Genomic DNA, 16,854 nt, shown 5'->3' on the forward strand with positions numbered 1-16,854 from the left:
TTGAAATGCCTTTTCATTGGACTGTAGCCGTCTCTATTCATTCCTGGTTCTTCCCAGTTGGAGCAAAGTTCTGTGTAATTACGCTTCCTGGCGGACAAAACCAGATAAAGGTTGTCAACCTCACCCTCCTGTATGATTTTGGTAATGAAACCGTCATAAGTACACACACCATGGAGCCAATGACACAAACCACTCCTTTTACAATACAACGGTTTTATTTTGGCATTGATCCTTAACAAAAAAGCACCCCCCCTTTAATGTCATTCAGCTCTAAGCACAGATCTGACTGATGCCTCTACAGCACTGTAGAAATCTGCAGTATCCATTTTACATTTTAGTCATGTAGCAGACACTCTCATCCAGAGCGACCTATAGGAGCAATTAGGGACAACTGCCTTGCTCAAGGGCACATCAACAGATTTTTCACCTAGTCGGCTAGGGGATTCGAACCAGCGACCGTTCGGTTACTGGCCCAACGCTCTTAACCGCTAGGATACCTGCCGCCCATATCCAGAGCCAAAAGAAGAAAAAATATATAACACACTACAAAGAGTTGCCTCCCTTCCACACAAGGAACCAATGAATGCAGCGAGAGAGTGCTGATAGGAAATGTAGTTGTAGATGTGTGGTGATCCTCAGAGCCCAGGCAGATTACCTCTCCTCAGCGCTGACTAGGCCCACAAAGCCCCACTCTGCTCTAGATGTCCTTGATAACATCCTCCAGCTCTTCTTTGGAATACATGTGGAAGGTCTTGCCTGGCTCTATTGTAGCCAGCTGAAGGGGGTGAGAGAGGGGAGAGCAGGTTAGCACACAAACGTGATGATATGTTTTGGATCATTGCTGTCCATCACCCTAACGATAGCTGGTACACCAGTAAAACAGAAATATTAGTCCCTCTAGGACTAAGGCTGAGCAGACCTGAACTTATGGTAAACAATACAATATGACAATAGCTCCACCAAGATGTCTGGTAGGCTTAGTGGAGCTTACACAATATTGCTTAGATCCAACAACTTCCACATCTCCAATAGATGTCTAGACTAGAGGTAGGGTCAGTGGTTGAGAATGAAGGATTAGAGCTCACCTCAATGTTGGTAGCATTCAGCTTCTCCTCCATCACCTGCTTTAGGATGGTGAGGGATGACTTGATGGCCTCTTTTAACGTCATGGACTGGAGAGGCCACCCAGAGAGAAAACAGAGGTCTTGCTTAATAAATAAAATAAATAATACTGTCATCACCCTTGTGATAGGATGGAGAATGAAACCGACTGACAGTCTGGTGGAGTTGTGGTGGGAGAGGAGGAAGGAAAGGGAATGGTGGGTGATGGAGGAAGTAATGAAGGAAACAGTTGTGGTGGGTGATGGTAATGATGGGGTGACAGCAACAGAGGAGAGGAGGATGGTGGTACCTTGTGGTAGACCTCCTGCAGAGAGCTCTGGGCTCCCTCAGAGGCAGAGCCAATGGCCCGGGCATCACACTGGACAAAGGTGCCTGACGGATCCATATGGTACCTACACACACGAAGTTGGAAAATCAGGGGTTGTAGAAATTCAAGAGACATTTCACCATCTGATGAAGACTGAAGGTCTGGTTCTGATGAAAACTCAGCACAAATCCTGGATTAGAAGTGAGGTATGAAATATTTTGCCCAAACCAATTATACCACACAAAAACAAAGTGTTAAATGTATGTTGAATAGATTAACGTACAGCTGGGGCCCTTTCTCATCCAGTCCACCAAAGAGAAGCGCTACACCGAAGGGTCGGCTCTGAGGAGAGAGAACCACAGGGGAATGAGTACAGTGTGACACCTCACAGCTGTGGGAAAATAAGTGACAACTAGCTGGAAAAGTGCTTTCAACCTCTACCAGTTTCTATGTCATACATTGATGAATTAATACATCACTGAATGAATGAAAAAGTTTGCAATAAGTGAGTGAGCAGTAAGTGAGTGAGTTGATCTTGGAGGTTTTGTCTCATCTTTCTGTGGTCACTAACCATGGCTCCAGGGTCTGCATCCTCCTCTCCAAACTGCAGGGCCAGGTTAGACACGGCCTGGGTCACACTCTCCACTGTCATGGTCTCGTTGTAGGTGAACCAGTGGTTCTGGAAGGGGACAAACAAAGCAGGGGTAAAAAGGAAAGAAACTAAAACACTTTACATATCAAGTAGTTGAGGAACTAAAATGCTTTCCTTTTTGTTGTACAAAATTGCTTTACAAGTAGTTGACGACGTAGTGTGCATCTCATAAGCGCAAACATTAGTCATGTGTTCATTTTCACCTCGACAGTGTAGTAATGTTCAGCTAGAAAATGCGCCTGTACTTGAATTCAGCCAACTCAACACGTGTACATACCTGTGTCTCCACTCTTGCTTTGTCGATAAGAGTCTTGGCATCAGCTATCAAGCCACTCATAGCACAACCTTTGAGGAGATGAGACGGACACTCAAACACATTTTCAAACTTTGAATACTATCTCTGAAACACGGTCTATACAAGGCCTCTTTTACACAGTGGTGCTTATCTTAAAAATACTTTTCTGATACAAAAATATGTTGAGCCTATAAAAATGATTCTGACCGCCTCATCCAGTTACCTTTCATTTTCCCAGAATGATTGAGAACACTTGTTTTCTCCATAGACCGGTCAGGTCATGTGTTATACAAACAACCTGAGCTCCGTTAAGTGTTCACTTCTTTGTGTTGTTTGACAGTGTCTGGCCCTGCCTAGCGAGTAGTCCCTGCTCTGCCTGCTTACCGATGTGGGTGTCGATCTCCACAATCTTCTCGATGCTGCTGGGCTCCATTAGAGGAGATGTGATCCTCTTCTCCACGGCCAGACACACCCCCTCAGACGTCTGGATGCCAATGGCTGTGGAGCCCAGCTGAGAGACAACAGGTGTTCAGACTCTTTCAGATAGAAATGTCATATACAGAGATGACCAGTTGTCCCCAGCCCCGCTCTCTAAGCTTTATACTTGAGTACTGTATCGTTATGTAGCCTAGACCGTTGTCTAACTTTTTTATTTTATTTATTTAACCAGGTAAGCCAGTTGAGAACAAGTTCTCATTTACAACTGCGACCTGGCCAAGATAAAGCAAAGCAGTGCGATAAAACAACAACACAGAGTTACACATGGGATAAACAAAACATACAGTCAATAACACAATAGAAAATCTATATACAGTGTGTGCAAATGTAGTAAGTTATGGAGGTAAGGCAATAAATAGGCCATAGTGAAAAATAATTACAATTTAGTATTAACACTGGAGTGATAGATGTGCAGAAGATGATGTGCAAATAGAGATACTGGGGTGCAAATGAGCAAAATAAATAACAATATGGGGATGAGGTAGGTGGGTGGGCAAATTACAGATGGGCTGTGTACAGGTGCAGTGATCGGTAAGCTGCTCTGACAACTGATGCTTAAAGTTAGTGAGGGAGATAAGAGTCTCCAGCTTCAGAGATTTTTGCAGTTCGTTCCAGTCATTAGCAGCAGAGAACTGGAAGGAATGGCGGCCAAAGGAGGTGTTGGCTTTGGGGATGACCAGTGAGATATACCTGCTGGAGTGATATACCAAAATGATATGTTACCTTGCCCAAGACCTGAAGACTTGTTAGCTCCCAAAGTGAATGCCTGTTAACAGTGGAGGCTGCTGAGGGGAGGACAGCTCATAATTAGGGCTGGAATGAGGCAAATGGAATGTCATCAAACACATGGAAACCATGTGTTTGATACCATTCCACTCCAGCAGTTACCACCAGCCCGTCCTCCCCAATTAAGGTGCCACCAACCTCCTGTGCTGTAGCAGTGGGTCCCTTGACATCTCAGCATTGAGTCACATTTGCAGGGCCCACAACCCACTCCACACAGAGACGCCATGTAGAGTCTGGGCTGCAGGAGTGTTCTAGTAGGCCAACAGCAGAGCCAGAGGCATCACAGCGTATGGGGCAGGTTAGCCCAGATAAACACTGCCATTTTTGCTGCTCCTCATAAGGTCACATTTAGCTTGAGTTAGCGGTGGCTTACACTTTAACCACATTAGCAACTGCCTTCAGCTGGCTGAACAGCATCACCTGACTCCTCAGTGACAGAGAGGCAGGCCAGTTGACTTATAGGGAAACAAATGCTGCAAATATGTTACATGGGTTTCCATTTCCTCTCCACCTCAATCATGGCATGCCTGCAGTGTACTGACTTTTTGTCAGTCTTAGAACATCATACTTATATAGTTAGTTTCATGTTGCAAACAGTAATGAAACAGTATGTCCCGTTCCCTACTGCATCACTGTGGAGCAGTGAACTGCACAGAGAGCAGCCAATCAAATGAGACCCTGCTAGTGTACAGTCACATGAACTCACACTGGCACTGCTGCTTACAGACAGCAATTTACATTCCCCAACACACCTCTTTCTGCAATATAGGCAACCACTCTGGCTGCTATAACCGGCTGTCAACAGAAAGACTTGATGCAAAGCAACATGCCCAGCAACAGCAGGAGGTTAAAACATAAGTAATCATGATGTTTTTGTGTATTTAAATCACAGCATATTTTACCAAACTGTACAGACAGGCCTACAGAATGTAGGAAGACTGCTGCCACAATATGATCCGTTCTCTATCAATAATGGATGCATTATGAGAAACATGACTGCATATTGGGGGGGTTACATTTACATTGTTTACAAAAATTGGAGTAAAAACAAGCTTATATTTTAGGTTCTATGGGGTCGGCAGTTGGAGAATACAACTTATAAATGCCTCGAGTTTAGTTCAAGTATCAATGGGTATATATCGTTAATTTATTAATCCTAAAATGTATATAGCAACTAAGGATTCTAGCTTTAAGACAGTCTATAATATGTCAGAACATGCAATAAATTGCATCCATCTATTCAATTATGAATGTATAGCCCACTTGGTGATGAGAACCATGAGTCATGTCATGAAGAAGTATCACCACAGCAGTCTGAAAGGTCTCAAATGACAGATTAATTATCACAATGGACCTGACGATTTCTAAATCAACTCATTGAGATTGTGACTATTTTCGCTGTGGTGGGATATCTGGGTTGCTGCGACACAATTCAATGACAATGTGCAGCTTTATAATAAATATTTTCCCAAATTTTTTTTTTACAAACAGCAGCCTATCATAATACAAAAAAAACTTACGGTGTGTGTGTTATTTTTTAGCGTGGATTCGAATCCCGTTAGAGATTTGCACGTCTCTCCGTCGGGGTCAGTACTCCGTGTGTTAATGTTGTGTCCCGACAACACCGGTGGATCTCTCGGTCTCGGGGTCTTCACAAACGTGTGTGCCCCGCCGAAGAAGTTGGCTTTCTTACAGAAATCCTCGCATAGTGCAGAGGTAAATAACCAGGCAACAGCGATGCAATACAGCGGAGTCATATTCACACGTCTGAATTTTTTTTGTTGCTACAATATCCATATAGTAACCAGTTTCTATTATCACCAACTTTGTTTAGACTACCCCACGTAAGCGACATGCATGCATACCGTTTATCTGATGCAGAAGTGAACTGTGGCGTTTTAAAATGAGACGCCCACCTAGAAAGCCGATTGGTTGAGACTTTATTGAAATGCCTTTTCATTGGACTGTAGCCGTCTCTATTCATTCCTGGTTCTTCCCAGTTGGAGCAAAGTTCTGTGTAATTACGCTTCCTGGCGGACAAAACCAGATAAAGGTTGTCAACCTCACCCTCCTGTATGATTTTGGTAATGAAACCGTCATAAGTACACACACCATGGAGCCAATGACACAAACCACTCCTTTTACAATACAACGGTTTTATTTTGGCATTGATCCTTAACAAAAAGCACCCCCCTTTAATGTCATTCAGCTCTAAGCACAGATCTGACTGATGCCTCTACAGCACTGTAGAAATCTGCAGTATCCATTTTACATTTTAGTCATGTAGCAGACACTCTCATCCAGAGCGACCTATAGGAGCAATTAGGGACAACTGCCTTGCTCAAGGGCACATCAACAGATTTTTCACCTAGTCGGCTAGGGGATTCGAACCAGCGACCGTTCGGTTACTGGCCCAACGCTCTTAACCGCTAGGATACCTGCCGCCCATATCCAGAGCCAAAAGAAGAAAAATATATAACACACTACAAAGAGTTGCCTCCCTTCCACACAAGGAACCAATGAATGCAGCGAGAGAGTGCTGATAGGAAATGTAGTTGTAGATGTGTGGTGATCCTCAGAGCCCAGGCAGATTACCTCTCCTCAGCGCTGACTAGGCCCACAAAGCCCCACTCTGCTCTAGATGTCCTTGATAACATCCTCCAGCTCTTCTTTGGAATACATGTGGAAGGTCTTGCCTGGCTCTATTGTAGCCAGCTGAAGGGGTGAGAGAGGGGAGAGCAGGTTAGCACACAAACGTGATGATATGTTTTGGATCATTGCTGTCCATCACCCTAACGATAGCTGGTACACCAGTAAAACAGAAATATTAGTCCCTCTAGGACTAAGGCTGAGCAGACCTGAACTTATGGTAAACAATACAATATGACAATAGCTCCACCAAGATGTCTGGTAGGCTTAGTGGAGCTTACACAATATTGCTTAGATCCAACAACTTCCACATCTCCAATAGATGTCTAGACTAGAGGTAGGGTCAGTGGTTGAGAATGAAGGATTAGAGCTCACCTCAATGTTGGTAGCATTCAGCTTCTCCTCCATCACCTGCTTTAGGATGGTGAGGGATGACTTGATGGCCTCTTTTAACGTCATGGACTGGAGAGGCCACCCAGAGAGAAAACAGAGGTCTTGCTTAATAAATAAAATAAATAATACTGTCATCACCCTTGTGATAGGATGGAGAATGAAACCGACTGACAGTCTGGTGGAGTTGTGGTGGGAGAGGAGGAAGGAAAGGGAATGGTGGGTGATGGAGGAAGTAATGAAGGAAACAGTTGTGGTGGGTGATGGTAATGATGGGGTGACAGCAACAGAGGAGAGGAGGATGGTGGTACCTTGTGGTAGACCTCCTGCAGAGAGCTCTGGGCTCCCTCAGAGGCAGAGCCAATGGCCCGGGCATCACACTGGACAAAGGTGCCTGACGGATCCATATGGTACCTACACACACACGAAGTTGGAAAATCAGGGGTTGTAGAAATTCAAGAGACATTTCACCATCTGATGAAGACTGAAGGTCTGGTTCTGATGAAAACTCAGCACAAATCCTGGATTAGAAGTGAGGTATGAAATATTTTGCCCAAACCAATTATACCACACAAAAACAAAGTGTTAAATGTATGTTGAATAGATTAACGTACAGCTGGGGCCCTTTCTCATCCAGTCCACCAAAGAGAAGCGCTACACCGAAGGGTCGGCTCTGAGGAGAGAGAACCACAGGGAATGAGTACAGTGTGACACCTCACAGCTGTGGGAAAATAAGTGACAACTAGCTGGAAAAGTGCTTTCAACCTCTACCAGTTTCTATGTCATACATTGATGAATTAATACATCACTGAATGAATGAAAAAGTTTGCAATAAGTGAGTGAGCAGTAAGTGAGTGAGTTGATCTTGGAGGTTTTGTCTCATCTTTCTGTGGTCACTAACCATGGCTCCAGGGTCTGCATCCTCCTCTCCAAACTGCAGGGCCAGGTTAGACACGGCCTGGGTCACACTCTCCACTGTCATGGTCTCGTTGTAGGTGAACCAGTGGTTCTGGAAGGGGACAAACAAAGCAGGGGTAAAAGGAAAGAAACTAAAACACTTTACATATCAAGTAGTTGAGGAACTAAAATGCTTTCCTTTTTGTTGTACAAAATTGCTTTACAAGTAGTTGACGACGTAGTGTGCATCTCATAAGCGCAAACATTAGTCATGTGTTCATTTTCACCTCGACAGTGTAGTAATGTTCAGCTAGAAAATGCGCCTGTACTTGAATTCAGCCAACTCAACACGTGTACATACCTGTGTCTCCACTCTTGCTTTGTCGATAAGAGTCTTGGCATCAGCTATCAAGCCACTCATAGCACAACCTTTGAGGAGATGAGACGGACACTCAAACACATTTTCAAACTTTGAATACTATCTCTGAAACACGGTCTATACAAGGCCTCTTTTACACAGTGGTGCTTATCTTAAAAAATACTTTTCTGATACAAAAATATGTTGAGCCTATAAAAATGATTCTGACCGCCTCATCCAGTTACCTTTCATTTTCCCAGAATGATTGAGAACACTTGTTTTCTCCATAGACCGGTCAGGTCATGTGTTATACAAACAACCTGAGCTCCGTTAAGTGTTCACTTCTTTGTGTTGTTTGACAGTGTCTGGCCCTGCCTAGCGAGTAGTCCCTGCTCTGCCTGCTTACCGATGTGGGTGTCGATCTCCACAATCTTCTCGATGCTGCTGGGCTCCATTAGAGGAGATGTGATCCTCTTCTCCACGGCCAGACACACCCCCTCAGACGTCTGGATGCCAATGGCTGTGGAGCCCAGCTGAGAGACAACAGGTGTTCAGACTCTTTCAGATAGAAATGTCATATACAGAGATGACCAGTTGTCCCCAGCCCCGCTCTCTAAGCTTTATACTTGAGTACTGTATCGTTATGTAGCCTAGACCGTTGTCTAACTTTTTATTTTATTTATTTAACCAGGTAAGCCAGTTGAGAACAAGTTCTCATTTACAACTGCGACCTGGCCAAGATAAAGCAAAGCAGTGCGATAAAACAACAACACAGAGTTACACATGGGATAAACAAAACATACAGTCAATAACACAATAGAAAATCTATATACAGTGTGTGCAAATGTAGTAAGTTATGGAGGTAAGGCAATAAATAGGCCATAGTGAAAAATAATTACAATTTAGTATTAACACTGGAGTGATAGATGTGCAGAAGATGATGTGCAAATAGAGATACTGGGGTGCAAATGAGCAAAATAAATAACAATATGGGGATGAGGTAGGTGGGTGGGCAAATTACAGATGGGCTGTGTACAGGTGCAGTGATCGGTAAGCTGCTCTGACAACTGATGCTTAAAGTTAGTGAGGGAGATAAGAGTCTCCAGCTTCAGAGATTTTTGCAGTTCGTTCCAGTCATTAGCAGCAGAGAACTGGAAGGAATGGCGGCCAAAGGAGGTGTTGGCTTTGGGGATGACCAGTGAGATATACCTGCTGGAGTGCATACTATGGGTGGGTGTTGCTATGGTGACCAATGAGCTAAGATAAGGCAGGGATTTGCCTAGCAGAGATTTATAGATGACCTGGAGCCAGTGGGATTGGCGACGAATATGTAGTGAGGGCCAGCCAACGAGAGCGTACAGGTCACAATGGTGGGTAGTATATGGGGCTTTGGTGACTAAACAGATGGCACTGTGATAGACTACATCCAATTTGCTGAGTAGAGTGTTGGAGGCTATTTTGTAAATGACATCGCCGAAGTCAAGGATTGGCAGGATAGTAAAGTTTTACAAGGGCATGTTTGGCAGCATGAGTGAAGGAGGCTTTGTTGTGAAATAGGAAGCCAATTCTAGATTTAACTTTGGATTGGAGATACTTAATGTGAGTCTGGAAGGAGTTTACGGTCTAACCAGACACCTAGGTATTTGTAGTTGTCCACATATTCTAAGTCAGACCCGCCGAGAGTAGTGATTCTAGTCGGGCAGGCGGGTGCAAGCAGCGTTCGATTGAAGAGCATGCATTTAGTTTTACTAGCGTTTAAGAGCAGTTGGAGGCTACTGGAGGAGTGTTGTATGGTGTTGAAGCTCGTTTGGAGGTTTGTTAACACAGTGTCCAATGAAGGGCCAGATGTATACAAAATGGTGTCGTCTGTGTAGAGGTGGATCTGAGAGTCACCAGCAGCAAGAGCGACATCATTGATATACATAGAGAATAGAGTTGGCCCGAGAATTGAACCCTGTGGCACCCCCATAGAGACTGCCAGAGGTCCAGACAACAGGCCCTCCAATTTGACACATTGAACTCTATCTGAGAAGTAGTTGGTGAACCAGGCGAGGCAGTCATTTGAGAAACCAAGGCTATTTAGTCTGCCAATAAGAACTTAAATAATGTGACATTTGAATTGTCCATTTTTTATATTTCTCTACTACATATTACATTTACATTTTAGTCATTTAGCAGACGCTCTTATCCAGAGCGACTTACAGTTAGTGAGTGCATACATAATTTTTTATACTGGCCCCCCATGGGAATCGAACCCACAACCCTGGCGTTGCAAACGCCATGCTCTACCAACTGAGCTACATCCCTGCCGGCCATTCCCTCCCCTAACCTGGACGACGGGGGGGAAATTGTGCGCCGCCGATATTCTATGCTAATATACCTTGTTGACATTCCATTCGCTAGTATTTAAGGATGGCTGCACCTGCTGCGCTTGTTACCCACAGCAGTTGTGTACTTAAGTGTGTACTCAATGTATTTTTACAGCACTAATTAAGGCCAATACATGTTATTTTTTGTTTTATTTTTAGCACCTTGCACGGTCACCCTCAGTATTATTTTGAGCATGGATTAAATTACGTTTATTCTTTTTGCATCTCGGCCTCCTTGGGTTATTATTTTTCATGCTTTGAGTGAGAGTACCTTTTGAACGCTATATACAGATGACGCACAACGTTGCCTATTTTCCGTGACAACGAACAATGTCTTCCGAGGAAGCTATTATTATAGGTGAAGTGTAATGGTGTGTTCTTGTGATATTGAATTTTATGTTTTGAAAATACCTTAATAGCCTCAATAGCATATTCCACTTGAAACAGTCGTCCCTCTGGAGAAAAGGTGTTTACTCCTCTGAAAAAAAGATGAGATTTAGTGCACTGAAGTTCCAATAGCTATTCCGTCAGTACTGTGAAGGTTTAGAAAAATGTATTGTAGCTAACGTTGGCTAGCCAGCCAACTTCAGGATGTTAGCTAGCGCTTTCTAGAAGAACGGAGGTAGCAGGTAACGTAAACTTCTTTCTCCGCACAAATTAAGCTTATTTCTCAACACAAAATACACCAGACTGGAACACAACCATTATGCAAGTAGTTACTGTAACTAACGTTAGCTAAGTGAAAGTGAAAGAAACTTTAACGTTAGCTAGCTAGCGTTTTCCAGCAAACTATCACGGCAATTTCAGTGACATATTACAATATACCAGTAAGGAATTACTAATTCGCAAATGTTTACCAGACACAACAAGTGCACAAACCACCTAACTAGCCAACTAGATGGCGAGCTAAACAAAGAGTATTGTGGTACGTACGGGCAAGTTAACGATGTAATTGTTAGCGGCTAGTTAGCTAGCCCGGTGTCATGACAATGCAGAGTTCCGAGTCTTACCTGTCGTACTCCGATCTGGTCAAAAACATCTTAAAGATTTTAGATCTGTAAAAAAAAACATTTAGTTGAAGATACGCGATTGGGAACATGCAATTAAAACACAAAATGCCGCGTTAGCTCGCGTGTGGAAACGTGCAGATCGGTAGGAAATATGTGTACAGTAGCTACGTTAACACCACCAGCATTAATTCAGACAGTCAGAGCTAGCAAACTACATTTCTAGGGTAACGTTACACTATACGATACTATTAAACAACATTATGTATAGCTCATACATCTATAATGGAAAATAACGTTGGATTCGCAGTCTAGAAAGAAAATACTATAGTTGCCTACCACCCGCTCTAGATCGTTGAATGAGTTCGCTTGTTTCTGCAGGAAGTGTGTGCGTGCTCAAAAACACCGAGAGGGAAATGCTTCTGCTTCTTCTTCTTTGGGGTTTAACGGCGGTTGGCATCCAATATGTTTCATTACCGCCCCCAGCTGGACTATAATATAATTATATTATACTTTGTGACACAAAATAGAAAAAAATAATAATAATAAAAACTCCTTCTAACTAACCCTACGCTCATTAAAAACCCACTACCCCATTCCACTACTTTGACCCTACCTTGCCAATGGCCTGAGAGGACGGAACATCACCACTCAACACACCCTTAAGTCAAATCTCTTATACCCAAGTACCACCGCAACATCTATTTTCTGTGATATACGTTCCATTTCTGCGTTACAGTTGATAACCATAAATTGCTATGAACGCTAAGAAGCCAACCTTACTGAAGCATACAGTGCATTCGGAAAGTATTCAGACTCCTTGACTTTTTCCACATTTTGTTATGTTACAGCCTAATTCTAAAATTAATTAAATTCGTTTTTCATCAATCTACACACAGTACCCCATAATGATAAAGCGGAAACAGGTTTTTAGAAGGTTTTGCAAAAAAAAAAAAATAATATATATATATATATATATATAAATACCTTATTTACATAAGTATTCAGACCCTTTGCTATAAGACTCGAAATTGAGCTCAGGTGCATCCTGTTTCCATTGATCATCCTTGAAATGTTTCTACAACTTGATTGGAGTCCACCTGAGGTAAATTCAATTGATGGGACATGATTTGGAAAGGCACACACTTTTCTATATAAGTCGACAGTGCATGTCAGAGCAAAAACCAAGCCATGAGATCGAAGGAATTGTCCGTAGAGCTCCAAGACAGGATTGTGGTGAGGCACAGATCTGGGGAAGGGTACCCAAAAATTCTGCAGCATTGAAGGTCCCCAAGAACACAGTGGCCTCCATCATTCTGAAATGGAAGAAGTTTGTAACCACCAAGACTCTTCCTAGAGCTGGCTGCCTGGCCAAACTGAGCAATCGGGGGAGAAGGGCCTTGGTCAGGGAGGTGACCAAGAACCCGATGGTCACTCTGACAGAGCTCCAGAGTTCCTCTGTGGCGATGGGAGAACCTTCCAGAAGGACAACAATCTCTGCAGCACTCCACCAATCAGGCCTTTATGGTAGAGTAGCCAGACGGAAGCCACTCCTCAGTTAAAGGCACATGACAGCCCGCTTGGAGTTTGCCAAAATGCACCTAAAGGACTCTCAGACCATGAGAAACATGATTCTCTGGTCTGATGAAACCAAGATTGAACTCTTTGGCCTGAATGCCAAGCTTCACGTCTGGAGGAATCCTGGCACCATCCCTACAGTGAAGATTGGTGGTGGCAGCATCATGCTGTGGGGATGTTTTTCAGCGGCAGGGACTGGGAGACTAGTCAGGATCGAGGGAAATATGAACGGAGCAAAGTACAGAGAGCTCCTTGATGCTCCAGAGCGCTCAGGACCTCAGACTGGGGTGAAGGTTCACCTTCCAACAGGACAACGACCCTAAGCACACAGCCAAGACAATGCAGGAGTGGCTTCGGGACAAGTCTCTGAATGTCTTTGAGTGGCCCAGCCAGAGCCCGGACTTGAACCTGATCGAACATCTCTGGAGAGACCTGAAAATAGCTGTGCAGCGACACTTCCCATCCAACCTGACAGAGCTTGAGAGGATCTGCACAGAAGAATGGGAGAAACTCCCAAAATACTGGTGTGCTAAGCTTTTAGCGTCATACCCAAGAAGACTTGAAGCTGTAATCGCTGCCAAAGGTGCTTCAACAAAGTACTGAGTAAAGGGTCTGAATACTTATTTAAATGTAATACACTGCTCAAAAAAATAAAGGGAACACTAAAATAACACATCCTAGATCTGAATGAATGAAATAATCTTATTAAATTCTTTTTTCTTTACATAGTTGAATGTGCTGACAACAAAATCACACAAAAATTATCAATGGAAATCATATTTATCAACCCATGGAGGTCTGGATTTGGAGTCACCCTCAAATTTAAAGTGGAAAACCACACTACAGGCTGGTCCAACTTTGATGTAATGTCCTTAAAACAAGTCAAAATGAGGCTCAGTAGTGTGTGTGGCCTCCACGTGCCTGTATGACCTCCCTACAATGCCTGGGCATGCTCCTGATGAGGTGGCGGATGGTCTCCTGAGGGATCTCCTCCCAGACCTGGACTAAAGCATCCGCCAACTCCTAGACAGTCCGTGGTGCAACGTGGCGTTGGTGGATGGAGCGAGACATGATGTCCCAGATGTGCTCAATTGGATTCAGGTCTGGGGAACAGGCGGGCCAGTCCATAGCATCAATGCCTTCCTCTTGCAGGAACTGCTGACACACTCCAGCCACATGAGGTCTAGCATTGTCTTGCATTAGGAGGAACCCAGGGCCAACCGCACCAGCATATGGTCTCACAAGGGGTCTGAGGATCTCATCTCGGTACCTAATGGCAGTCAGGCTACCTCTGGCGAGCACATGGAGGGCTGTGCAGCCCCTCAAAGAAATTCCACCCCACACCATGACTGACCCACCGCCAAACAGGTCATGCTGGAGGATGTTGCAGGCAGCAGAACGTTCTCCACGGAGTCTCCAGACTCTGTCACGTCTGTCACGTGCTCAGTGTGAACCTGCTTTCATCTGTGAAGAGCACAGGGCGCCAGTGGCGAATTTGCCAATCTTGGTGTTCTCTGGCAAATGCCAAACGTCCTGCACGGTGTTGGGCTGTAAGCACAACCCCCACCTGTGGACGTCAGGCCCTCATACCACCCTCATGGAGTCTGTTTCTGACCGTTTGAGCAGACACATGCACATTTGTGGCCTGCTGGAGTTCATTTTGCAGGGCTCTGGCAGTGCTCCTCCTGCTCCTCCTTGCACAAAGGCAGAGGTAGCAGTCCTGCTGCTGGGTTGTTGCCCTCCTACGGCCTCCTCCATGTCTCCTGATGTACTGGCCTGTCTCCTGGTAGCGCCTCCATGCTCTGGACACTACGCTGACAGACACAGCAAACCTTCTTGCCACAGCTCGCATTGATGTGCCATCCTGGATGAGCTGCACTACCTGAGCCACTTGTGTGGGTTGTAGACTCCGTCTCATGCTACCACTAGAGTGAAAGCACCGCCAGCATTCAAAAGTGACCAAAACATCAGCCAGGAAGCATAGGAACTGGGAAGTGGTCTGTGGTCACCACCTGCAAAACCAGTCCTTTATTGGGGGTGTCTTGCTAATTGCCTATAATTTCCACCTGTTGTCTATTCCATTTGCACAACAGCATGTGAAATGTATTGTCAATCAGTGTTGCTTCCTAAGTGGACAGTTTGATTTCACAGAAGTGTGATTGACTTGGAGTTACATTGTGTTGTTTAAGTGTTCCCTTTATTTTTTTGAGCAGTGTATTTCAGTTTTATATTTTTAATATATTTGCTAACATTTCTAAAAACCTGTTTTTGCTTTGTCATTATGTGGTATTGTGTGTAGATTGATGAGAAGAAGAAAATAATTCATCCATTTTAGAATAAGGCTGTAACGTACAAAATGTGGAAAAAGTCAAGGGGTCTGAATACTTTCCGAATGCACAGTATATATACAGTTGACATACAAAATACATGCCAATGCAAACGTGCATTTGTGTCCAAATGCAAGTCAGACTTTGAAATCAGAATCACCTTTATTCACCAAATACATTTGTATGTACAGGAATTTGACTCAGTGAATTGGAGCTGCTACAGAGTTACAGACAGACAATAACAGACAGATAACAGACAGACAATAAACAGACAGACAATAGACAGAAAGTACGGACATAATACACTGTAGATGCAGAATTTACACAATCCACATACAGTATGTACACTATGGGCACTGAAGCCAAAAACGACAGACTATACTAACAATGTATAGATCTGAACAGTATAATAGCCTATAGTCGTGCAAAGCATAAACTTATGAGAAATGCAACTGAAAAATGTAACCTTATGCCTATGTAATAGCATAACCGTTGTACTGAAACCACTCTGTGGTTGTATGTGATACCCTATCAGAAGGCAGGTGAAGTAATGACCATATTGCTTAGACCTTCTTGATCTTTTCAAATCTACGTGGAGTAGGACCTAGGGATCGATTTAGGATTCAGAACATGTATGTCACACCAACCACAACCACAGGGGAGCGACAGATACACAACTTGTTCAGGCCTACCATCATTTTGCCTCAGATACCAAGAAAACATCAAACCAAACCCTAGTAAACTGAGAGACACTGCATCATGACATTTATAATGGTTTATTGGAAAGCTTGTATCATCTTAAAGGCATATCAAAAATATGTCCCAGTTATTTTGAGGACCTGAAACCACCACCATGACAGAACAGCAAATGAGCAACACACATCTCTAAAGGGGAGCTGAAATCAATCAGAGCTGAAATATCAATCACATAAAAAGTCTTAAGACTCAAGTCTGAAATTAAAGCACTTAGAAAACTAGGACTTTTATTAATTTTTTACTCCCTCTCAAATCACCAGTATTACCATACACATTATTTTCACAATTTACTTAACCTATTTGTTTGTCTTTTGTGCCTTTAATTAAGAACAAAGTTGTAACTTTCTCATTGGTGAAAAAAGACACACAAAACAGTACAGGTGAGGAAAGTACCCCAAGCACAGTGGACCTCTTATACTGCCCACTCAAAAGTACTTATAGTAGGTCATTAACGCAGTTTACCCTCAGTGTCTCTACCAGTTCTAAGCTAATGAACAATTGATTGCATGATTCTCATAGCCCCATTAGTCTTATTACTGTCAAGTCTAATGTTGTTCATTCATTTCTTATGAAAGGTTTTAGGATAATATGTTACCAAAAATATTAAGAAAGTTTAGTAATACACTCCAGCAGTAGATGTCTTTTCAGGCATAGTGATTTCTAACAAGCAATAAAATCTCATGTTGGATCCATGCAGCAGATACAGCAATGTGTCTTGAAGCCTGAAAATAACTGGTGATAACAAGCCATTGTAACTGGTGATTAATCAGAATAGGAGGCTCACTTTAGCTCATTGCTGCTAGAGCACCCCTGTTACAGAAGGAAGAGAGAACGAAAAAAAAGAGAGAGAGGGGAAATAAGAA

The 16,854-nt window shown here is 43.5% G+C and overlaps 2 protein-coding genes across 2 annotated transcripts; both read right to left on the bottom strand.

Moving 5' to 3' along the window:
- Nucleotides 1–511: 511 nt before the first annotated feature.
- Nucleotides 512–5,498, bottom strand: LOC123492093 (proteasome subunit alpha type-5-like). Its single transcript, XM_045224075.1, has 8 exons — nucleotides 5,181–5,498; nucleotides 2,761–2,887; nucleotides 2,359–2,426; nucleotides 2,001–2,108; nucleotides 1,713–1,771; nucleotides 1,412–1,514; nucleotides 1,086–1,172; nucleotides 512–775 (listed from the first exon to the last, which is right to left on the bottom strand). The coding sequence occupies exons 1-8, from the start codon at nucleotides 5,415–5,417 to the stop codon at nucleotides 698–700; spliced, it is 867 nt and encodes a 288-aa protein (XP_045080010.1). The 5' UTR covers nucleotides 5,418–5,498; the 3' UTR covers nucleotides 512–697.
- A 301-nt stretch (nucleotides 5,499–5,799) lies between these two features.
- LOC121577693 (proteasome subunit alpha type-5) lies at nucleotides 5,800–11,737 on the bottom strand. Its single transcript, XM_041891473.2, has 10 exons — nucleotides 11,670–11,737; nucleotides 11,334–11,378; nucleotides 10,735–10,801; nucleotides 8,361–8,487; nucleotides 7,958–8,025; nucleotides 7,601–7,708; nucleotides 7,314–7,372; nucleotides 7,011–7,113; nucleotides 6,685–6,771; nucleotides 5,800–6,375 (listed from the first exon to the last, which is right to left on the bottom strand). Exons 2-10 carry the CDS (start codon nucleotides 11,360–11,362, stop codon nucleotides 6,298–6,300), a joined length of 726 nt encoding a protein of 241 aa, XP_041747407.1. The 5' UTR covers nucleotides 11,363–11,378; nucleotides 11,670–11,737; the 3' UTR covers nucleotides 5,800–6,297.
- Between the last annotated feature and the right edge of the window lie 5,117 nt (nucleotides 11,738–16,854).

This window comes from Coregonus clupeaformis, chromosome 12 (genome assembly GCF_020615455.1).
Source record: "Coregonus clupeaformis isolate EN_2021a chromosome 12, ASM2061545v1, whole genome shotgun sequence".
NCBI lineage: Eukaryota > Metazoa > Chordata > Actinopteri > Salmoniformes > Salmonidae > Coregonus > Coregonus clupeaformis.

Bases quoted from the DNA above. Each gene is read 5' to 3' on its own strand.
- LOC123492093 (XM_045224075.1), bottom strand. From the start codon at position 5,417: ATGACTCCGCTGTATTGCATCGCTGTTGCCTGGTTATTTACCTCTGCA. The intron at 2,888-5,180 runs GTAAGTTTTTTT...GTTGTCTCTCAG, and splicing joins TAAAAAATAACACACACACC to CTGGGCTCCACAGCCATTGG. The intron at 1,515-1,712 runs GTACGTTAATCT...TCGTGTGTGTAG, and splicing joins GATGAGAAAGGGCCCCAGCT to GTACCATATGGATCCGTCAG.
- LOC121577693 (XM_041891473.2), bottom strand. From the start codon at position 11,362: ATGTTTTTGACCAGATCGGAGTACGACAG. The intron at 10,802-11,333 runs GTAAGACTCGGA...TCTTTTTTTCAG, and splicing joins ACCAGATCGGAGTACGACAG to AGGAGTAAACACCTTTTCTC. The intron at 6,772-7,010 runs GTACCACCATCC...TGGCCTCTCCAG, and splicing joins TGCAGGAGGTCTACCACAAG to TCCATGACGTTAAAAGAGGC.